Source organism: Medicago sativa, chromosome 1, assembly GCF_051527215.1.
Source record: "Medicago sativa cultivar Bolivia chromosome 1, Bolivia_mono, whole genome shotgun sequence".
Classification (NCBI taxonomy): Eukaryota; Viridiplantae; Streptophyta; class Magnoliopsida; order Fabales; family Fabaceae; genus Medicago; species Medicago sativa.
In genome coordinates, this window is record NC_140749.1 from 29,256,789 (window position 1) to 29,282,007 (window position 25,219).

The 25,219-nt window shown below is 31.0% G+C and overlaps 1 protein-coding gene and 1 long non-coding RNA gene across 2 annotated transcripts; one reads left to right on the forward strand and one right to left on the reverse strand.

Moving 5' to 3' along the window:
* Positions 1-1,450: 1,450 nt before the first annotated feature.
* On the reverse strand, positions 1,451-3,606 carry LOC146954112 (transcription factor MYB30-like). The gene is made up of 3 exons (XM_085713946.1): positions 3,376-3,606; positions 3,101-3,230; positions 1,451-2,334 (listed from the first exon to the last, which is right to left on the reverse strand). The coding sequence occupies exons 1-3, from the start codon at positions 3,506-3,508 to the stop codon at positions 1,767-1,769; spliced, it is 831 nt and encodes a 276-aa protein (XP_085570072.1). The 5' UTR covers positions 3,509-3,606; the 3' UTR covers positions 1,451-1,766.
* Positions 3,607-20,602: 16,996 nt separating this feature from the next.
* LOC146954113 (uncharacterized) lies at positions 20,603-25,206 on the forward strand. Its single transcript, XR_015011825.1, has 5 exons — positions 20,603-21,041; positions 21,573-21,795; positions 22,016-22,161; positions 22,966-23,105; positions 24,796-25,206. It is a non-coding gene; the product is annotated as an uncharacterized LOC146954113 (long non-coding RNA).
* Positions 25,207-25,219: the final 13 nt, after the last annotated feature.

The window sequence follows — 25,219 nt, forward strand, 5'->3', positions numbered from 1 at the left end:
TATTAACTAAACAATGCTAAATCAAAATTCCAATCCTGGCTGCCTCAATGAATTGTAACCTGACTGCCTTGCTTACTTGTTCAAGCCTGACAAATAACTTTCAAGTAGCAATTATTATACCAGGAACGAACAAGTTTATGACATACCAATTCAAATATAACCATCCACTTGATTCAAATGATTCTTTAATGATTCAAATATAATCAAACCAAACACAAAACTACATATATAATTTTTAACCATAACCAACGAAATAACATGTCTGTTTATCCGTTTTCAACGACGCTTAATTGTAAAGATATCAATTTAAGCATAAAAAATGATCAAATATCAGAAAAAAATAAATTAAAATAAGCTATTTTTATAGTTATAACTATCATTCCTATTCTAGTGTGGCTGTTCATATTTTAATGAGATTTAACTATTTTTTAATTAATAATTTAAATAATATTATAAAAAGATTTAATTAGTTTAAATAAAAGATAAAAATGAAAGAAAAAAAACAATCATAAACTATGTAGTCCCTTTATATATAAGTATATAATAGATATAAATATAGGTTAGAATAATTTACCTCTATTTCTTTTATGATTCCCCTACCACTCAAACCATCCATATGTTGGAGACGGGAACGTCCCCACATATAAATATAGGAAAGTAACGGTTTGGTTTGCATCGGCTTTTAGTAAAAAAAAAAATCAAACTGATGAATTATTCATCAGTTCAGTTTGATTCAGTTGAGCAATTTGGTTTGACAATATAATTAGAAATAATATTCATATTCGGACAAGTTTGTATTTCATACGTACTCAAATATTTCATGGAACTTGTATTCCATATTTTGTTTATCAAACGACTTTGTATTTTTCTTTTATGTTGCTAAATTAAGAGCATAAAGACATCAAAGAGAATCAAGGCATAAAACGAGTATACTCTAACTCATGCCAAAGATTTTTTCAAAAGTTTAATATCATCCGATTACAATCAGATCACAAAAGTAAGATAGTTATGAATATATTTTTGTTTTTCTTATCTCTTTGGTGCCAACAATGACAAAATCTTCCTTATAGTCATAAAAAAGGGTTTCCAAATGGTTGATTAAATATAAAAATGAATGAAGAGATAGAAATATAAGAAAAGAGATGGAGAAACGGTAAAAAAAAAAAATAATCAAGAGATAGACGAAGGACTTGCCGAAGAGACAGAACGGAGGTGACAAGTGTTTTATGTAGGGTTTTAATTTTTGGTCTAACCTTAGTTTAGTGTGAGGAGGGGATGATATTAGTAAAATGGATGGGGGTAACGGATAACAAGCCCAAACTAAACCGGTTTAGTTTGGTTTCGAAATGAACCAATTAAGGTCGGATAGTTTTTTCAGTTTCGTTGGTTTTATCCAAACCACATACACCCTTGTATAAATCACCGAGACAGTTAAACAAAACAAGGAATGTGACAAAAATTTGAATACTTCACATAACTCGGTTCATAATTTATTACTATTGCAATTGAATATCTCTAACCTAATGATATAATCTGTTACAAGAAAAAAATTGTTCAGCTAACCTGATGTTTTTGCACAGTATATTGTATATAAAATAAATTTGAGTTTCCCTTTTACATCATATCATCATCACCCTTTACTAATGAATGACAATGTACCTTTCGCCTATTGAAACGAACAAATTAAATATAGTGACATAATTTAATTTAAAAAGTGTTTGTTTAAATTTAGTAACACACCATCAAAATGTGGTCATGATGTAAGTCTAAAACTCAGGCAATTCTGTTGATTCTCCTGATTTGATAAACACGTCATACCAAAAATCCATGCCATCATCATTATCAAAAGGGTTTTGGAAATTTTCCACTGAATTATTAAAATTGTATTGTTGATCTGGTAAATCATTTGAAACTGTCATAGAATTTGATGGCATGGTGGAACTAATTTCATCATCAATTACTGTCTCTGTCTCTGACCAAAAGCTTTCATCAATTTCAAGCATTGTCACAAATGAATCTTCAGGGTCACAAATGATGCTATTGTCCAAATTTTTTCCTTGTGATGAAAAATCACTAGAAAAAGTGCAATTTGATGATGTAGTTTCCATTTCAAGGAAATGATTATTAGGAGTATTAGAAGGTTCATATGATTCAGTTATAGTGCTGGAATTGGAATGAGATCTTTTGATTTTTTGTTTTGATACTCTTTTTTTGGTGTTTGAATTGGGTTGGTCATTATTGGTATTCAATAGTCTTTTCTTCAAGTGAGTGTGCCATACATTTTTTATTTCATTGTCTGTTCTTCCAGGCAATTTTGCTGCTATGGCTGACCACCTGAAAGCAAGAATTAAATATTTAATTAATTAATGAATGATTGAATCAAAAAAATATTAATTAATGCATGCAATTCGAATTTTGCTTCTTGCTTAAAGTGATTGAGAAAACAACGATGTTGTTTTTTATTTGCAATAAACAACAAATTTTGGTTGCATTGATTGGATTACATGCATAGTGCTATGTATGTCAAGGACATATATTCTATAATTGCGTCCTAAAAAAATAATTGTATAATTGCATGTGCTTGATACGACAAATTAAATGCCTAGTATTATCTTAATTTTGATAGATATTTTAGAAAATAATATTAAAAAATAATATATATATCTAAAATTGATTGAACGTTGTTGTGAACCATTTTATATATTAAACTACACAACTGTGATTAAATATTAACATTAGTTACACAGCTTGTTTTTTTTCCTTTATAAATTAATTAATATTAATGCTACTTCCCCCCACTACTTAAATATTGTCTACTTAATTTTCACAAAAAAGAAATTATTTCTTAAATTAAGAAAAAGAAATTAAGCAAGAAATTTAAAACCGAAATGCAGTTATAAGAAACATAATTAACTCATCAAAATTTCAGCAAATTAGTTGCAATGATCATAACCCAAATTCAGTTTTAAAAACAAAAGTGTAATAATCATCAGCTAGCATCCTACTATATGAGGTTAAGACTTAAGACTACAAATTCTGAAAAAGGAACTAAATTTTGCAACTAAAAAAAAAAAAAAAACCAATTGAATATATGTATTACCTGTTCCCCAGTGACTCATGCATCTTGATGATAGTTTCCTCTTCTTCATTTGAAAAATTTCCTCTCTTAATATCAGGTTTTAAATAGTTAATCCATCTCAATCGACAACTCTTTCCACATCTTAATAAACCTGCAAAATTTACAAAACCTAAATCAACACACAAAAGATAAAACATTCCAAATTATCCCAAAAGTATAATATTATATCTAAATCATCAAGTTTATTCAAGAAATATCCTATAAAGTAATATTTATCAAGAAATATGAACAAATACCTGCATGTTTTGGTAGGGCACGCCAATTGCTATGTCCATGTTTATTGATGTATGATGTGAGGATTTCATCTTCCTCTATGGTCCAAGGACCCTTTTTCAATCCCTTCTTTTCACAACAAGGAGCCCTAACCATCTTGAAAATGAGACAAGAGGGTATATGAATTATTATTCTTGTGCTCTCACAAGCTAGTTTAGTTAACTCTCTTGTGTTCTTTAGAAACAAGATTGTTCAACTTTGTTTCTCAAGGCTAGTTTATATATATGATAGGATATTGCGCACACCTCTATTCAAGATTGGCAATTAAATTGAATGGTCCACGACAATAATTGATATTCTTATTTTAATATTCAAACCATTTGGGTATTGAGCTCACCTTCCTCGAAAGAGTCTCTATGAAATTTGGAATTTTAAGTGAGACTTAAGAGTTGAAGATTTTGCTACGTCACAAATATGGGTTTGAACATTCTCAATAAACACCGGTTAGGATAAGAAAACAACAGGTCTATGTCGCCTATTATATGCGTGACAGTTTTTGTGTGGGTTCAGTTTTGTCTTTTTATGTGTAATAAAAGTCTAAAACCGTGGGAAAATATTTTATATATATACTCCCTCTAAAATGAAGTATAACCAAAAGTGGTATTTGAAAGTTCAATATATGCTTAAAAATATAATCTCTAAGTATCATTTTTGTTTATATTATATTCCGGAGGGAGGATGATAATTGACAATATCGATATGGTTTATTGGATTAAATATGTGTATGGTCTTTACAAATATATTAACTTTTCGTTAATATCCATTTAAAAAAATTCTGACTTTTAGTCCCAAAAGTTTTCAATTATCACATTTAATCACTTATTTTAAGTCAACTCATGTATATCATTCATATTTTTTAATAATTTTTTTTTAAAAATGTTTAAAATATTATATGAATATCTTAAAAAAAATAGACAGTAAAATCACCAGATTAGTAGTGATTTTGAAAAGAGTACTTGAGTATAAACATAAGGAAATTCATATGAACATGATAATGAATTTCATGTTTTCAAAAGTTGCTCGCACACATTTATTCAAAAAAAAAAAAGTTGGTCACTCACATGACACATGATAAAGATAAAAATTATGTATCAACTTCATATATACATAAATACACACACAATACTTGATAATAAAGAAAATCCTTTGTTTTGTCAAAAAGAAAATACTTTGTATATTCCAACTAATTTATATTTTTTTATTGTATCAATGGTTTTGATATTGATTATTATATGTCTTTTGTGTATACGTAAAAACTTGCACCAGATAATTTCTAGACCTAAAACTCATAGGACGAAATGAACCGACCTACTTTGATATCATAAATGTAACGCCTTATTTCCCTTAGAGAATATTAAAAAAAAATAGATACAAGTAAAACAAATTTGAAATCTTTGCATACAATAAATAATCAAATCTTAGACTATAGACATTTGACGCGATCCGGTTCCAACTCAAGATACTGAACGACTAATGAATTATTGGATATTTCTCGATCATCACCCCGAAAACATAATAAATAAAACTCAATATCATAGAACTTAAAAAAAATATCATGATGCTTTCTAGCCATGCCAATGTACTGAGCATTGAAAAATCTCTCCTAAAATAAACACAGAATAATTTACACTAATCATATTTTTCAGGATATCACATAAAATATCAGTAAGAGAATTTAAATATCATTCTTGCATTTAGGCGGGGACATCATTCTCTAGTCAAATAAAAACCATTTATCCTTTCTTTTCTAGGTAATGTATTTTAATACAGTTCATCATACATACACAAAAAGAAATCTAATTACAAGCTTCAACCACTATACACCAAAAGTTAAGATCATGCGCGCACAATAGTACACATGTAACATAAGACTAAAAAGAATCACACATATTTCAACCATATTATTAATTTTGAGTATGTAACAAATTTCTTAAAGAATGTCCTTACTATTGAGATGAAAGTTGTATTTTAATCATACTAGTGAATAATCTTGAGCTTGACAGCATGTTGCTAACACTTTTCCTTTTCATTGGTGCCTACTTCACTTCTAACCTTAAACTTTTCACTTTAAATTAGTATTAGTTTGGTCCCTAAACTTAACGTTTTTTTTTTTGAATTAAATTAACAGAAAGGACCAAACCGATACTTTAAATAAAGTTAAGGGACCTAAACGGACAATTTATTACTTATGGGACCAAACCGATACTTGAAATCAAGTTAAGGGACCAATTGAGCATTTAAGCCAAATTTTTTTTACTCGAGTTTGATAGACTTCGAGATAGACACGAGTCAATTTGGAATAACTTATGCCAAAAAGTTTTAAAAACTTTTCAACTTATGATATATTCACCCCCTCTAGGTCGAGGTCATATGTCTTTTTTTTTTTTTTTTATAAGGCAAGAGTAAAATTATATCAAAAAGGGAGGTTCTCTACTAAGCTGACACTCTACTCTAATGTTTTGTCAAAGGCTCATAAATATTATTAAAAAAAAGGAAAAATTCATAAAAACTGGGGGACATAAACCTAACCCAGTAAAACCAAACAAGGGCGTAAGTTGACCCAAAACAGATGATACAAAAATTAAAACAACACACAAGTGTATCAACCTCTAATTAATCCTAAAAAGAACTAAAGGTCTTCGATACAGTGATTGAACCCTCTTTCAACACGGAGGTGGTTCATGTACATGTTAGACTGCATTTTATCTTGTGTATATTCGACAGGTAAAAGAAATTTTAAAGTTACAAAATTCTAAAGTCCATGATTGGAGTTGCTATACTCGACAGATACTGAGAGTTTTCGACAGAAGTCACGGTTCGACAGGCATTGGAAGTTTTTGACAGAAAGGTAGAAACTGACAAGCAGTTAATTTAGTAAAGGAGTTGGTTTCAAGTGTCCAGACATGTGGAAGGCATGCAGTTTCTGGTCAAATACATTCAATTTTTACCAGTTTAGGTATTTGGAGTTATTTCTTCTATGTGTGTGTGTGTGTGTGTCTATATATATATTAGTTTTTCATAAGGAAAAAGGGTTGCAAATCACTTATAAAATTCTAACACTCAAAGTATCAAATCAACGTCTAAAGAAAAGAGTCACATAATGTATGTAATTTGATTTGTCGAACCACCCTTACATTTAATGCAATGCAATTTACCTTTTCTTTAAGTTTCTGCGTTTAAACTTTTAAGTCTTTTATTTGCATTTTCTACAGTCGAAAGGCAGTTATCTTCGTACAAAAACAGTTTTCTTCATCTTGTTCATAAAACAACCTAGGAATATGATTAACATTCATGTATTTTCTGGAAAAAGATTGCACAACATGTTCTAGGATTTCTGGTTTAATCCTGCTTGTAATAATCAAAACTAGTCCTATTGTTTACAAAAAACGCCGGTAAACAGTACCATCAACTTCCTGCTACAATGACAACAAGTTGAACAACCCTTTCGAGCCTCACAGTCCAAATCAAACAAAGTGAATGGCAAATATTAATTTGGCATATGAATCGTCTGCCAACATAGAGATAATTAAAGATCCATCAACTCCCTGAACGAAAGCAATCATTAACGACTATTTCGAGTCCACACCGGTCCATGACAAACAAAAGGATGACTAGGATACAAAACCACATAGTACACAAGATCGAAATTTTGTCGAAACCGAACATTCTCTTCCGACGTGTGACCATCTTCAATTGCACGACTGACGCAATCCCGAAACTATAAAACCATGCAGATTTCAATAAATATGTAACAGAGTTAGGAAAACAAAGGCAAAAATGAACCACAACTATCTTGCAAGTGAAACACGGAACCGCCGCCACCTCCAAGGAAGATAACGTGGCTTTAAACAACAACCAAAAAAACCGACCCAAATGTTGCAGGTCTAGCAACATCGGGTTTTCAACCATCTAGGGCCAAAAAAACACTAGAGCATCGTGCGTTGATAACACCTAGGACCAAAAACCCGTGTGGGTTTTCAAACCGACGACGAAACAGAAGATTGTCGACGAACGAACAATTCAATCCATAAGGGCAGGATCGACGATGCAGAGTAGAAAAATCGTCTTACCACCACTACTAGGAACCACTACATGAGGATGATGAGAAGTTTGGAGAAAAAGGGAAGGGATGCCGTGGCGGTTAGGTTAGAAGAGAGAGGTGATAGCGTTTTTAGAGGGAGAGAGTATTTTGGGTAAGTGGCTATTTCCGAGGTCACATGTCTAACAATTATGACTTGTTTTACAATCTTAATGACATATTACCATTTTTCTATCATACACTTACTATTTATTACTGCCTATTTTTTCAATTTTTCAAATTTATATTTCTCCTACTAAAAACAAGATAATTTTGTAAGTAATTTATATAATTTTTCTTTCTCATAAAATTAACTACATTTTTTAAATTGTGTGAAAATTAACTACATTTTTTAAATTGTGTGAAATTAGAAATGTGCCTTTATTTTGTGGGTTGTTAGCATCTTTGCTACAAGCTTCTTTCCTTAAATTAAAAGTTAGCATTTGCTGCTTCTCAAATTTTTTAAATATACTATTTTAATCGATAGGTAAGGAACCTTGAGTTAATGAACGAAGCTATTTATTACCTTAATACATAATAGACTAGTTAAAAGAAAAGAAATTAACGTTGTTCCCGTGATCATAGTTCAATCAATAAAGACAATAAATTATAATAAATGAGGGTTGGGGTTCGAACCATAAAAACTCCAGTTTTTTTTTTTGAAGGATTAAAAACTCCAGTTGTTTGTCTTAAAAATAAATTATAGTCTCTAAGCTACTTGAAAAAAAAAATGTTGCCATAATTGATCATTAAACTAGAAAAAAGTTGGATGTGTCCTTATAATATTGTTACATCACTATACTTTTACTATAAGATACAGCAAGATGTGTCCTTAGTTGGGTTTAAACCTTGAATTTCTGATGTTTGGTGGCATGGGTAAATCAGTAAAGTTGTGTCATTTTGATTATTGAATGTATTTTTTTTTCTTGTGTTTTTTTGTGTTAACCCTCCATTTTTTAGGGCAAGGAGGCACTGGTAATCCGGAGTTTGACCATAAATATAATCTGGCTAAGAATTATTCTTGTATTTTTTTGTTGCAAAATATTCATTCATAATCAAGGTTGTCTAAAAATAAAGTTTCAGTAGAATTGATCAAAGAAAGTTAAAAGCAAATATAAGTTTCTGTAGAATCTGTCCATGCTCAAGGCCATCCTTTATCTCCACTTCTTTATACTTAAATTGTGTAAATCTTCACCACATAACCTGACACTATTATTAGGATTTTATTTGATAAAAATAACAAATATCTCATGATAACTGATAGATGATAACTGATATTTAACAGGAAAAAAATTCTTGCTACAATGTTAATGTTAAATGAAACCTTTTATATTTTTGGTTGCAATGTTTTTTTTATTGATATTAATCAACAATTATATTATTCAAGAGTAGAGAATAAAGCCTTATCCCACTAAGTGTAGTCGGTTACATGGATCAAATTACGCCATATTGTTCGATCATAAACCATAAATTGGATCCAACTCATTAACCTCTAGATATCTTCTAATGGTTTCTCTTATAATTTTTTCAGGTCATCCTCTAACTCTTATGATCTAACTCTAATTCATTTGATCTACTCTTCATACTACAACATCTACTGATCTTCCCTCTACATGCTCAAACCACCTAAGCCTATTTTCTACCATCCATCTTTTTTACTATATGTGCTACCCCAACTCTCTAATGGTGATATTCCTAAGTCTATCATTTCTAGTCTTACCACACATCCAACACGACATCCTCATCTCCGCTACGCCTACTTGATTCTTGTGTTGGTTCTTAATCACTCAACCCTTCCTACCATACGACATCACCATTTTGACCGATGTCTAATAAAATTTTCTTATCAACTTAAGCGGAAGTTTTTTATCACATAATATGGTCGTTTACACATGTTCCTATTTCTCTGTCATTTTGTATTATGAACACAAGATATTTAAACTCTGTAACTTGGGATATGATATGACCTCCCACCTTCACCTACATGGTGGAACTTTTTCTTATTTTGCTGAAGTTACATTCCATATTCTCTATCTTGCTTCCACTCAAGCGAAAACCATTATCTTCTAAAGCTTGTCTCCTGGTCTCTAACCTCTCATTTAATTTCTCCCTTGACTCTTCATGAAGGACTACATCATCTGCAAAAAACATACATCTTAATACTAACTCCTGGATGTGTTCCGTAAATATATCAAAAACTAAAGTAAAAAGTAAGGGCTTAAGATTGACCCTTAGTGCAATCCTATTCCTATTGTTATGAGAAAATCGTTGGTATAGTCTCATCTTGCATCCTCACACTAGTCGAATCTTCTTCATATATATCCTAGATAGCTTTAATATAAGCGATCATAATCCTTTTCTACTATATAAGACGTGATATACAAACATAATGTAATAATTTGCGTGTTCCATGTTATCAGCAGCCGTTAAATTATTTTTTGAAATTGTCGTTTCCAATAAAAACGCAAGTTTTACAATATTGTTTTCTTTGTTGGTGAAAACATTATTTTAAAGTATATATAATATATAGTATGCATTTTTTTTTTTTGACAAAGATATAGTATGCATATACTTTGAATATCTAGAGAATAATGCAAGATAAGCTACGAATGTACATGAAAGATATAGTATGCATATACTTTTTTGACCTGATCCATCCATCCACAGAATAAGAACGGCAATTTGTCACTGTTGGTGGGCAGCGAGATGGCGTGCAGACAAATAATAATAATTTATACTATAATAAAAAAGGTTAATATATGTTTACTATTGTAATATTAACGATTTTCAGTTTACCTCTGTAATTTTTTTTTTTTTTAGATTCCAACCCTATAATTTAAAGATTCTTTAGTTTTGGACCTTCATGGCATCAAATTACAAAATTTAAGGTACTTTCGCCTTTTGTAATTTAAGAGAATTTTGGTTTACACCCTGCCATATAATCGATTTTGTACGGTCAAAATTCGTTAAGGTACAAAACCACATAATCTTCAATTATGACTAAGTACTTTATAAATGTTGGTTGATTATGAATTGTTATAGATATGTATAATTACTTATGGTAAGTGGGCATAACTAGAACGTTACACAAAGTAGATTCTTAATGGATGATTCATTATCTAACATCATACATAAAAACCCTAATTTGATTAAGATAAGTAAGCAATTTTCAACCTATGTTCGTGTTAGGATAAAAGCAAGGTAAATCAGTCTTATACCTTAACCTAGAGATCATACATAGATAAGTCCCTGAACTTAATACACTTATAATTAGGTCTTATTTGTGCCTAGGGGTGGAAATGGGATGAGTCGGGCTGGACTTTGTAAGGCCTAAGCCTGAGCTATTACCCGTCATAGGCTCATTTTTAAGGTCTGGCCTGTCCTTTTTAAAGGCTTGATGAAGCCTGAAAACCTCTTTAAAAGTCTATTTTACATTAAGGCCTAGCCTCTCCTATAAGTCTATACTATTAAATATGCCAAATCTTATGAAGGCCTAAAACACACGAATAAGTCTGCTACTAAATAACAAAATCTGATGAAGGTCTAATCACACCAATATGCCTGCTAGTAAATAACTAAATCATATGAAGGTGTGAGTTTATAAAAAATAATTTCAATATTAATAATGGAATAGAAATTATATATATAAAAAGCATAATAGGCCGACGTGATAGGCTTAATAAGCTTTTTTTTTTTTTTTATAAGTTTGTGCCTAACCTATTTAATTAAATAGACTTTATAAAAAGCTCGAGCCTAGCCTTCTTATTAAACGAGCTAAGCTTTAAATAGGCTAGGCCATAGGCCCCTGTTAGGCGGCCTGTCCTATTCCCACCCATGTTTGTGTCGAGGGATCTAAAAGCATTACATGTGAAGAAATAAAAAGTTAAATAAGACTTATATAATAACTGAATAAAGAAATTACATTAATGAATTTCAACAAATAAACAGAGGTTGATCTTAGAACCTTGATTAGAGGATGTTAGTTGCTCATGGCAACAAAAAAAATAAACAAGAAAAAGATACAAAATATACTCAAGAGTGCAGTTAGGGAAACTCCAGCTGATCATTAATACTTGCCTTGATGCATGCCTTCACCTTGCACCGCCAAGTTTACGAGCTTTTCCACCTTATTTATACTCAAGTTTATAACTGGGTTACTAGGCTTTTTCAACTTGATCTAGCTTGCAAATTAAGAAATTGGGCAAAAACTCCCAGAACCATGCACATGGGATACTTGCTGGGGTAGATGAGGTACAGTTTTATTTCCCTCTTAAATGTGTTATGTGCCAAGGCAGGAAATATGTAGAAAATGACATTTTTCTTCATTCTATTAGTGATTTTCTTCCATGTTTTCATCTTGGAACATTATTTTCCTACATTGTATTGCCATCAAAAACATTCTCGAACTCCATTGGTCTTCATTCTCTTGCCTCCATATCTCCATGTGATGTTTTGATTTCCCAATTTACATAATTTCTGATTTAAATGACTCAAAACTCCTATGGAGTTGCCAGTTTTTGGAATAAACAAAATTACATGGACTCAAATGCAAATAATATAAAATGTCACTTAAACCATAAGCAATTCCTCTAAAACATCTATTAAATGACCTTAGACTCTACTAAATTGACTCGAAAACATAGCTAAAATAACGTCAAATATCATGTCCTCATTCTCCAATTGATTAACATTACCACAACCCTAATAAGGACAATAACACCCTCTAATCCCTTTCAGACTTGGTATTCACGTTCAGCCGCCAACTGATATATTTATTAGTCAAGTCTATATTAATTAATTCCAGCATCAGTTGATTATGATGCAACTGATAGAAAAATACTTGCAACATGGACTATAACATCCTCCAATCATATTTGGACTTGATAGCCATGCTCATCTATCAAGAGATAGCCAACTCATCTGTCATTCAATACGGTATCAGCTGATTCTGACATTAGTTGTTTATATTGCAAATGATACCAAATCATTGTGATATTGCCTATAACAGTGATAAGTGTGAAATTTACCTAATCTTAGATATATTTGGTAGGAACTTATTAGCTCATTTTGCCTGTAATATTTTAGAATTCCCCAAATTTTAAGTAAATAGTAGATAATTAAGTTTTGAGTTACATCATAGCCACTTTGATCCTTTTTTATCTTACTTGTAGGTCAACTGATCGAGGAATGCTCGTAGTATCAAAGATAAATAAATCCCAAGTTCTAGTTAATTCCCAGTGTGTGTTTGGATGAGGTAATTTGGAAATTTTAAAGAAATTAAAATTATAGGCAGTTTACCTCAAAGTATTTGAATTCCCTCATAACATTACATTTCCTCAACATTACATTACATTCCCCCATCCAAACAATGAAATTCACCTCAAAGTATTTAAATTCCCTCATGACATTAGATTCCCTCAAAACATTCCCCCATCCAAACACACTATAAGAGATTTGGAGCAAGCGAGTTATGAACGAGCAAAAGCAAACAAAGTCAGATAGTTCGAAGAAAGGTGGCGTTTCACATGGTACCAGGGAATCCCTTCCCACCATGGGAAAGCTTTTCTTAGCCATTAGATTGCTGATTTTATCATGGTCACACAACACTATATTTTTTTCTCTTTGCTCTTTCATACCATCTTCCCACACACCATTTCTTTCTCCTTCATGTATCCATCATCATCACCACCAACATCAAATCAATTAATCTGAATCTCATTTTTCAGAAATTCAACAGCCTCTCATTCCATTTTCTCCTTTACTCATGTTTCACTCTTTCCTTCTTCTTTACATCTTCTTTCTCTCCTTTTCTGTTCGTGTTTCCTCATTTCCATCTCACATGAGATCTACCTCATTCCCTTTTTTTTTTTTTTTTTGAAACATCATGTACTAAACAAAGGCTTGCACAAGCAGTGCAAAAAGCCACAGAGCAAAAGGCAACAGAAACTAAACAAATTAACTAGAACAAACAAATTCTGCTAAAAGAAAACAGAACCCCTTAAAACTGACAGTCCGCAGGGAAAAAAAGGACCACCAAAGAAGCCCGCAGGGAAAAAAAGATATCGATGGTGATGAATAGAGAATTATGAATTTATGTTTTTTTTCAATAATTAGATTTAGGGTATATAAAGAACATTATTAATTATTTAATTGAAACTTAAAATGGTGTTGATGATGAATCTGGGTGGTGTTGTGTTGATGATAGGGAGGTGGTGATGATGAGAGAGATGATGGTGATAATATGTTGCTGGGTTTGATGTTGCTGGTGGTAGAGAGGAAGGAGAGAGAAGGATGGTGGAAGGTGTTAGAAAATAATATAGTGTTGAAAGTGTATGATAAGGGAAGGGATCTAATGGCTTAAAAAAATCTTCCCATAGTGGGAAGGGATTGTACCTTCCCATGTGATCCTTCACCTCGAAGAAAAATAGAACAAGTATATTAGGAAATCAAAGAAGAGATATCTAGAAGCGAGCCAGAACGAGTTCAGATATAATCAATTTAGAGAATGTATTTTACAAGATCAATTCTCTAATGTCGTAAAATACACGTTTATTAGGAGGTAACCTAGTATTATAACCCTTACTTTTATTTTCAGTCATTTATAGTTTTTTGTGTGTGTATATTATAGTATATTTTAAGCGTTCATGAATTTAGTGAGTTTTTGCATTGGTGTTGTTCCTGTGTGATAAACACTTAGTTATAAGCCTACATAATTTAATAATTTATATAGGCTTATAAACGACTAATAAAATGGTTAACCAAAAAAGGTCATAGTCTTGATCTTCCTCTTCCTTTATCATACTAGACGATGTGGGCATTATTCAAGATAATCAACTGAATATGAGTCGACAATGATTCATCACCACCGAAAGATCGAGACCCTACATTTCGTCAGTTGCACCCAAATCTTTAAAGGTTATATGTATATATATGCAATATCAAGTGAGAATGAGAATGAGAATCACATGTGAGAATGATAAGAATAATTAATAGCATTTGGATTAAAATGAATATATATCACTCATAGTAGATGCAAGACTAAATATTCACTTTAATCCAAAATTCATTGTATCATATACTTGTGGTTAGGCTTGAAAAAGGGATACGAAGAATTAAAGATTGTATGACAAAAAGAGAAGGAGATACTACATGTTTGGTGTCGACTAGTCACGCCGGCATTGGCGATTATGGGCCCGTTTGTTACGGATTAAAATAAAAGTGATTTTGACATAAAATAATTTAGAGATTATATTATAGAGATTTTGTGAAAAATCAAAATTTATTTTGCGTTTGCTTACCGTAATAAAAATCACTTTTTTTAAACAAATAATCTAGTTTGTTTGGATACAACTATATAAAAGAGATTTTTTTGTTATAAAATTAGTTCAATATTTTAAATCATATTTTCTCTCTCCTCTAAAAAAAATCTATTTTTTGAGAAGCTGCTCTTAACAGCTTCTCATTTAAAGTTATTTTTAGATTTTTTTTAGATTTTAATTTTTTTTAAAATCTGTAACAAACAAATGCGGAACTCTTAAAAATGATTATTTTCTTAAAAAAATGATTTTTTTTCTTAAAATGCTATAACAAACTGTCGTTGTACATCGTAGCATAAACCTTAGTGGCTGAGCATGTTTTAAGGAAGAGAATGAATACTTGATAGCGAAAGATGACAGGTCTACATTTTGGCTTTGGCTACATTTTTAAAAATTTGACTTCTATTCAAGAAAATGTAAATATTTTCTAAAAAGGACTGGTTCATAATTGAGCATGTGTATGAAAGAGAGACCAAACCATGTTATCTTTCTACAAAGCTAGGTTATAGACCTTTAATCATTGACTTGACTTACATTCTTATAATTTGCCAATCAGAGGCCAAGTACCACTAGACTCTTGTTTTTTTTTTTTGGACTGTTAGGGTTTGTTTGGAAGATCAAAGAAAGTGAAAGGAAAGATTGTAAGTGGAAAGATTGTTGAAGGAATGAAAGTGAGTAGAAAGTGAATAGAAAGTGAGATGATTATTTAGTTGTTTGGTATTGATGAAAGTGATAGGAAAGTGAAAGGAAAGAAAGATGTGTATTTCCTAAAATGACATATATAGCCTCACATTTAAATGAAATAATATATAATTTTTTATCAAATGTATAGTAATAACAATAATATATACTAATAACAAGTGACTATATATTTCTAAATAAAATAAATAACAGTGCAAAATAACAGGTAGATATAAGAAATAAAAATAAATTAGAATAAATTGGAATAAACATGCATAAATCTACGTAGTATTGAAGCAAATTGGAATAAACAAAACAAAGAAAGCACTTCACGTGATGCCAAGAAATATGCATCAAAAAGCAAGGGTTATTTGGTCACTTTGTTCAATTGGATGCCTTTTTTCAACTTTCTTCAACCTTTCCGGCCATTTGAGTGTGGAAAGGTTTTTTAAGGTGGGCCCCATTGAAATCTTTCTTTCCTTAACCTGTCTATAGTGTTCCAAACAAGGGAAAATGCTTCTTTCCCTCATCTTTCTCTCCTCCCCACTATCTTTCCTTAGAACCAAACATACCCTTAGGTCGTCGGCTTGTGCATGTTGACTGAATTTTATAATTTAATTATTTTGGACGTACATTTTTTTTTTTAAAGAAAAGAATGTTACTAAAGACTACTGTACGATATTTTGATGAGATATTCAATCACGACCATTGGTAATTGCAATAAATATTTTCATCAAAAATAAATATCTACACGTGTGGAGACTTTGTATGATATAACTTGAAGTGAGCTCTTACGACATAAGATACGAGGAATACTCGCAACAACATTCTCTCTAGCACTTACTCTTTTATTGAATGAAATCAATGTATGTCTCACTATTTTGTGTGAGTTCAATTTTCAAAATGTAGACCCACAATAATTTAAACCAATAAAAGAGTGAGTATTAGAAAGAGTGTTCAAAAGAGAATGTTGCTAGCATTACTCGATACGAGCTACTAATATGTTTGTCAACAAAGATACATATAAAATAACACATGTTATTTTATTTATTCCGAAAAATCCAAATAAAACTGAAATTCTAGCGTACCTGTTTTAACATGTTATGTCAGATGTTTTAACGTTTGCAATGTTCCGATTAATGTTTCACCATCACGCGATAAACAGAAATAAAACAAGAAAAATAAAGGACAGAAAATAAAGAACACATGAGGTTTGTTGACCCAGTTCAGCACAACATGCTTACATCTGGGGGCTACCAAGCCAAGAAGGAAATTCACTAGTGTAGTCCTTATTCAATAGCTCCCAGCAAACTCCTCGTTTACACTATATGACCTAGGACCTACCCGTATAGACTTCAACCTAGGAACTCCTAGATCTGAGATCTCATCTCACTATCCTAATGGTCAGTCACTGCCCTAGTGACCTATCAGACCTCAAACACAACAAGATAGAAGTTACCTTCCAACACAAACAACCAAACCTTGTTTCACAACTTCGGTTTGATGCACAAGAGTATCAATACTCACAAACTTAGTCCTAAACAAGTATCTAACACGACACAAGAAAGGAAGACAGTAAAGATTCTAGACTTGCATCACAAACGATACAAGAACAGAATACATGAAGACTCAAACCCTAAAAATCTAAGCTTTTTAGAATGACGGCTTGAATAATCAATTAGGTCTTGAAGTCTTCCTTTTATACTGAAGCAGCTTGGGCTAAATAATTCATTGGGCTTCAGTCAACTTGCAGATCGGTTCAGCAAACCTGCAAAACAGAATCAGAAACAATTCTGGAAAGTCCTAATATGTCAGAACCTATTTAGAAACATTCCAAATCGTAACAAATATTTCCTAAAATAAAATATCTATTTTAGTAATATTCCACAGCTGATTCTTATAAGATATGCGCGTTACTTGGTCAGTAAGTAAAGGAAATATGGTTTCCTTAAACGATAAAATACGCACGTATAGATAAGGCAGAAACCCAGGCACACTGAACCGTGCCAGGATGTTGGAACATCGTATCCAACATCTTACAGAGTTGCCTAACCACATGCTGGAACATTGGTTCCAACTTACAGAACAAAGATATTTGTTTTAGCAACAATGCAGCCAACACAAATACCCAACAAAAACTTCACGGAAAGAAAATCATTAAACTTCACAAAAATAATTATTATAAGAAAAAAAAACATGAATTAAACTTCACAGAAAATCATAGACTAAAATAGATTCAAACTGCATTAATAGATGTTAACGTCAGTTAATATAGGTATGGCATATATGCAATCTTAATTACCATATGCTTGTAATAATACTAGTGTGTTGCCCGTGCGAAGCACGGGTAGAATTAACGTTGGTTACAGATGGGTGAGTGGAATTACAATCGGACACAGATTACACGATGACGAACATGTATAATTACAGTCGGCCACAGACATATGGTTGGAATTACAATCGGTCAATGATTACACGACGACGGACAAGTGGAATTACAGTCGGCCACAGACGACACGACACCACCACAATACAACAACAAAAACTAAAACTATAATAGTTATAATTTTATTCAATAAATTTCTTGAGTAATTCTTTTGGAACCTCTTAAATATATAAAAATTATAAACTTCTTTAATAATTTATATTCCCGATTCTTATGGAAATAAATAACAATCGGTGGGGTGTAAATATCATCTCTTTGATTAGTTTATTGTGGCAAAATATTTAATTACTTTTTTTGAAAAATTATTTGGCACTCTAATTTTGTTGAAAATAAATTATATTTTTTTATTTAAAAATAAATTATTTTGATTTTTGTCAAGTAGCTTAGCGTTAGAATTTCACCTATTAAATGTTTGGGGTTTAATGCAGCTGTTACCAAACACTATAATTCAAGTAAAATGAAAAAAAAAATATCAAAAAGTTCAAATTAATTTACTCCTTCCGTTTCAAAATGAGTGTCACTTTAGTAAAAAAAAAATTTGTTTCAAAATGAATGTCGCTTTACATTTCAAATACAACTTTAATTTTTTTCTTCCAACTTTACCCTCTCAAACTTTTCTCTCACATAATTTTCAATGCAACTTTAAGTTTGTCTTTTTCTAATAAAGTAAGGACAGTTTAGTAAAAGCGTTGTATCCAATGATTATTTCATTCCATTTCTTAATCTGTGTGCCAAAGCCTAAAGCGATACTCATTTTGAAACTGAGGGAGTACTAAAAGAAGACACAACATGATTAAATTGTTATCAACTATCGATTCTTACCAAGATAGCACATGCTGATCGTTTAATGTATTTCATGGCGAAAAACAAAATCAAATAAAAAAATAGATAAACACAACATAGAAAATGTTTGACGACATCAACATCAGAAATTCGCGTCATCGCAATCAATAAAAATAAAATGATTAAAAAATTGAATTACAAATAAGCAAAATTAGATTCGTATTCGGTGCGTTCATCCATGCCATGTCCAATTTTTTTCTACTCACGAATGCAAGATTCGAATACAACAATTTAAGATGTCACAAATACCATAGCATAATATTATACAAATCAAACATAAACGTGAATGTTTTTTTTTATCAATAGTAGCTCTTATTATACAAAAATTGACATTTCAAACTATGTAATAGACATAATATATAAATACATACTCTATCTGCAATATATCTATTTAACTACGTGAGCATGAATAACATTTATTCCAATAATAGTGGCGACGGTCTAGACAGAGATAAATCTAAAGTACAATTTCAAAAACATGAACCAATTGTCTGTTATCAACAGAAGCAAACTTAAAACGAATGAAATTACCACAATTGGAATCATTCTCTAATTAATAAATAGTCTTTGATCCATTATACCTCGAAAAACTCAAAATTTTTCCTTATGATATAATCCGCAAAAGCATCTAAGAATCTACCAAAACACCAAAAAAAAACCATTTTGAGTCCATCTACTGGGATGATAACATCAAAATACTTTGTCATTTCAATCATAGTACTACAACTATGAAAAAAATGGATTTAATCGCCATAATAAATACAGTTTCTAAATTTTAGGTAAAAATATCATTTTCAAATTAGATAAGATGAATTTCAATAAAAACCAACAATATTGTAAAACTTCTAAGTTTCTCCTATCTATCCTTCATCCAAGGATGACTATAATCATCACTAAATATAGCGTTGTGAACATTTCCATGACCATCCACGAAAGCCCATTTAGTCCCAATTTTGAAATCAAACTTGTGCATAAATTTGAGCAACACACTCAATCCTCATACATAGAACAACACGTTCAAGCATTTCCACGAGTGTATATATGTTTAAAGTTTGAGCCAATTTTTTTAAATCACACAAAACGGTGCAAACATCATTAGAGATCAAAAGGAATATTAAAAAAAAAACATAACTTTATTTATTGCACAAATCAAACCATGTTTGAGCACCGTATCATGATTGAACAAATCAAACAATATTTGAGCAGATGTATTCAAATCATTTAAAACAACTTAAACACTATTACAGACTAATATACTCGGCCAAAACAAAACACACTGACAAACTTTAAGAAAATGACTATACATGTGGTGAAAAAAAATACAACTCATGCACTATAATATTTATAAATAAAAATATAGTTAATAAAAGTTTTATTTCAAAAAAAAATTATAAATAGAATATTTTTTAATATTATATATTAAAATTTTGAAAAAAGTTATTCAAATATAGTTGAATTACAACGATATGTATAACAAACTTTAGAAAAGTGACAACACATGTAGTTTATTTTGTAATAGCTTTTTAATTTGTTTTTAATAATTTATAAGAAACAATAATATGAAGTAATATCAGAAGTGTAATTAATAAACAATACAATTAAATTACGATCAGGCAAAAACCGAATGAGTTTGAAAAAAATTTGAACAAACAATTAAATTTGAACAAACAATTTTTTGGAGATGAATTTGAGAATGCATTAACTTTGAAATTTAAATAAATAATATAAAATCTAGGTTTTTTTTTTGTTGTGGTCGGGGTTTGAACCCCGGACCTTGCATATATTATGCATTGTCTCTACCAACTGAGTTAAGCTCACGAGGACATAAGATCTAGGTTTGAATGTATATTTGTTTTTTAATTACTTTAAGTTCAATTTTATACATACTTTTATTCACACCACAATTTTATACATACACCTCCTCTAGTAAACAGAATCGAGGTAAGCCCAATTAAGAAAAAATTTTACCCTCATTTTTCATTCCCATCCTTACTCTAACACGTTTCCATTATGAAACTATAAACCTCTCCCTCACCACCGGCCGCCAGCTATTTCTCCACCCCCATCTGACCTTTCTTGACTCAAACGACCTTGTATTCTTCATCTTCTCAACCTCATCTACCTTTCTCACCAAACAAAATCTCCAAAAATCATAGATAAAAAAATGGGTCCTTTTTCGATGGTGTTTTCAACCAACTACGGCATCTTTTCATCAGCTAAGCCTTTCTCCGTTACAAAATCCATGGAAAAATCGAACCAAAAAGGGTATTCAATTCTGTTTCAATTTTATTGCAATAGACAGTTCTGCATGTCTTCTATTTTTGTTTTATTGTTTATTCTCATATATGTTCTAGGTTATTATTCTTCTGTATATGTTGAATTTGGTTATGATTTCAGTTTTTTACCTCTTTCATTTCATAGCAATGTTTTAACTATCATTTTTGATCTATAGTGTGAGTTACTTTGCTACTGTAGATCTGTAAACAAATTTGTTTTTCAAAATTTTGTTTATACTTGGTTTATAATTTCGATTATTGGGATATTTTATAGACATTAGAAAAATTTATTTAATCTTTAATTTTTTTATTTTTAATTTTAATAAATCTGTGTAATAAAAATAACCGTAGGTGGAAAATTGAGTTAATTTCTTAATGCATATCATACTTCTCGTCTTTTTTGTTGAGGAAATGTTCTTGGTTATGCTTGATTCAAATATAGTCATGTAGTTAGTGTTGAATTTTATACTCAACTAACTGGCTTGTGATCATTTTTGAATCCCTTGGATATATATATCAGGGTGAGTGGCTTCCACACGCCAGTTTGCAAGCTTGGAAACATATTGGAATGTGCCATCTCTCTTTGCTAGGAAGTTCATCAATTTGTAAACCGTGTCATTCATGTAGCGTGTGAGGCATGATGGATTAATTTATAAATATGGACGTGGGTGGCTCTGTTCATGTATAGGAGGATATGATCTCAGGCTCTCAGCTTGCTAGCTCATTTGTGTTTGTTCTAAATTGTAAGTACCAGACAATATTTTAATAGTCATTAACAGTAGAACACCATTTGCTAGATGGGCTTGTCATGCTATTTTTTTTTTTTTGACCTTGACAATTTAAGTCAAGTACTTTCTTGAGGTAAAAATCATGTTGTGTTATTTTCAATCATTTTTAGCTAAAAAATTTACAAAAACTTGTCCAAGAGTATTTCTAAATTGTCTTTTGTGAAACTTTTGGAAGGTTTGCAAGCAACAAATACACATGAAGACAAATAATAAGATAAGGTTATCAAAGTTAAAGAGGTGCGTGTCTTTGTGGAAGTAGTCATGGGAGGAAGAGTAGCTATCAAAATGCAAATGCTGCCATTGAACTTGGAAATGAATTTGGTATATATTTATAATTCAATACTATTGAATTTACTTTTTTTAACTGTTTTTTGTGGATGAGGTGGAAATGGTTAATCTTTATGATATGACATATTGAAACCTTTTAGGCTTAGAAATAGTGTACTTCGCTTTTTTGCCCTAACATGTGTATCTAAGTTGTACATGATTTAAGTAAAAATTGTTTTATCAATTGAGTTTTTTGGACTTCAAGAAAATTATAAAGACAAAAATGGAACATGTGAGTAGAGCTCTCATCAATTTTTTTTTTTTAAAAGTCTTGTTAATACTTTGAGTGTTGTTAGTGCATGGCCAGAGGTAGCAAATCATCCCTTTACAACACTGCTTCCGAATCTGGTTGTTGTTTCCTTTGACTATGACTCAAATTCTTGGTTTTACGTGACTTGTTCTCATTGAATAAAATTTTAACTAACATACTCACTTGTTATGATCCTTTTCATAATCACAAGTTTTCAAAAGATGGTTAAGTAGAATATTTGCTAGTGAAACACATGCAATACAAATGTGATTAACAATTATAATGGAATTGCAAGTCAATAATTCTTTTGTCATGCCTTTTAATCGGCTCTCCTAGTCAAATTGTGGACATGAATTCCATTGCATACCTCAAGGACTCATATTTTCCTTTCATTTAATGATTGAAAAAATAATCTTAATAATAATAATAATATAGGAATAAATTACTGAAACAAAAATTAGTAAATGACAACATCAAATATTTTAATTCCTTGTTGAAGATTATATCTTATTGCTGATGCTGCTTTCTTAATCTACACAAATATGCAGGTGATTATGTTCCTGTTGATATGCTTGCTCGGCTTCTATCCAAACACTTAGAGAAACTGTGGGACGAAGGAGCTATCAAAGTGTCTAATGAGGACTTGTTTACATGCTTGCTTGCTGCTGTCCAAATGCACATTATCACTGTAAGTTAAAAAACATGAAAACAATTGTGTAGAACTTGTTTTAATGAATCTCTTGTTTATATAAACAAAGCATTGGCCTTCCACTTTTGAGTTCTTTCTCATTCATTCACTTTATTATTCAACTGTAAGCTGTTACGAATTTGAAGAAAGTTTATTATTTTTAGCTTACATCTGGTTTTTGATTGCACTTGTGCATAACATGACTATGCATATCATGTTTTTGCACTTAATAATATATGCGCGCGCGCGCACACACACACACACACACATTTAGGCATATAACTCTGTTTGTACCAAGAATGTTATGAATGATGAGACTCTGCATAAGACAATAAAGGGTTAAAAGTATAATTATAAAAGGGTTAAAAGTATAATTATAAATATAATTGTTAGGGATAAAATAAATGTAGCTGTCCATGTAGAAAAGATGGTAGAGTGTTCTCTTTGGTGATTTGGTTAATGCGGGGGGAGGAAATTTGTAGAAGAAAATAGAGAAATGAGAAAACAAATCATTAACTTAACAGTATCAGGCCAAAAAGAAGGAGTCAAGAGTTAAAGTCTACCCTTATACTTTAGGTGGCATTTAGCCTGGGAATGGATACTTCTTTCCCACCATGGGAAAGGTCCATTTCCCAGGACAGGTGGCAGTCTCAAACCTGTTCAGAAATAAAAATAAATAAAAATTAAATTAGTTTTTTTAATTCTTTTTTGCTTTTTCCAGAATACCTCCCACATTTGTCAATGTATAACACAGACGAATTCTTGAAAAATGAATGAATAAGAACGAGGATGAAGATGATGATTCTAGGTTGTTGTTGTTGTTGTTATCATTGAGGAACCATGGATCTTGATGATCAAGAGTGGATATAGGATTTTTAGTGATGATGGTGAAGAATGATGAAGAGTGGATCTATGATTTCAATTCTTATTTTTTGGGTTTTAATTTTCTGTTCTTCTTTTTCTGGGTTTGATGTTGATGAATGTATGAAGATGGTGATGAAGATGGAGAAGTGGAGGAGGGAAGAAGATGAATTAATAAAAAAAAGTAAATTAATAAATCAAATGATAAATTGATATTTAATCAATGGTGGGGTCGGTTTTTTTGTCTACTATGTAACCACCAAAAAGTTACAACAATTATCAAGTCATGGATCTAAGCCATTCAAATAAAAAACTATTAAATCAATGGATGTGGTTAAATTTTCCCATGATGGGAAAGAACTTTCCTTTCCCATGCTAAACCTCACCTATACTTTATATGTGATAGAACATTGTGCTTATGTTTGATTCAACAAAAATAACATTTTTTTAATAAAGCCTTACACGTGCCTCTTCATCAAGATGTTATACCTTAAACTTGTCTATTTAGAGAAGACCTATCATTTGCTTTCATATTAAGGGCTTTCAACTGAAAAATAAAGAGGATAATAGAAATTTACTGAGTACCAAGAAAAGATGTATCACTGAAATTTGATGAATACCTATGAATATGTGAAAATCATTAAAATGGAGATGTTAAATAGTGTAGTTGGCTAGTAAACAATCTCACCATGAGTTTTGTGAACTAAAAATCAATTTTTCTTCCACACACTTAGTATTTCCTTTCAAAATAAAATCTAACTTTTGTGAAAAATTCTAATTATTGTGTTCTTTTGACTTGTCTTCATGTTGCTGGTGTGGTTCCTTCAAGAATTCCATGAGTTGGCTGTCGAAACCAATGGATGGGAGACAAAGAAGAGGCAAAAAGTTGCATGTTGAATATACAAATGGAGAATGATAAAAAGACGGCCATGTACTACTTGTTAAAGAGAATAAAAAAGAATGCATATCAATGAGATAAGCTGCTGGTTTTATCATCTAATATACCACCTGCATCATCAATTGTAGAGTATGTTAATGTAAATTTATCAAACATATGAAAATACATAATATAGTACAACACGAAGGAAAAAGGAAAGCATAGATGGGTATCAAAATTTATGAAGGATTTTAGCATGTTGGAGATGAGTAAATGAGATGGCAATGCAATGGTTTAAATACTACTTGACGCAAGAGAAAGGGGAGGGGAGCGTGAGAGAGAGAGAGAGAAAGAGAAAGAAAAGAAGGATGAATGA

Coding starts and splice junctions, on each gene's coding strand:
- LOC146954112 (XM_085713946.1), bottom strand. CDS start 3,508: ATGGTTAGGGCTCCTTGTTGTGAAAAGAAGGGATTGAAAAAGGGTCCT. Junction 3,231..3,375: donor TGCCCTACCAAAACATGCAG/GTATTTGTTCAT, acceptor TAAATTTTGCAG/GTTTATTAAGATGTGGAAAG. Junction 2,335..3,100: donor CATGAGTCACTGGGGAACAG/GTAATACATATA, acceptor TCTTGCTTTCAG/GTGGTCAGCCATAGCAGCAA.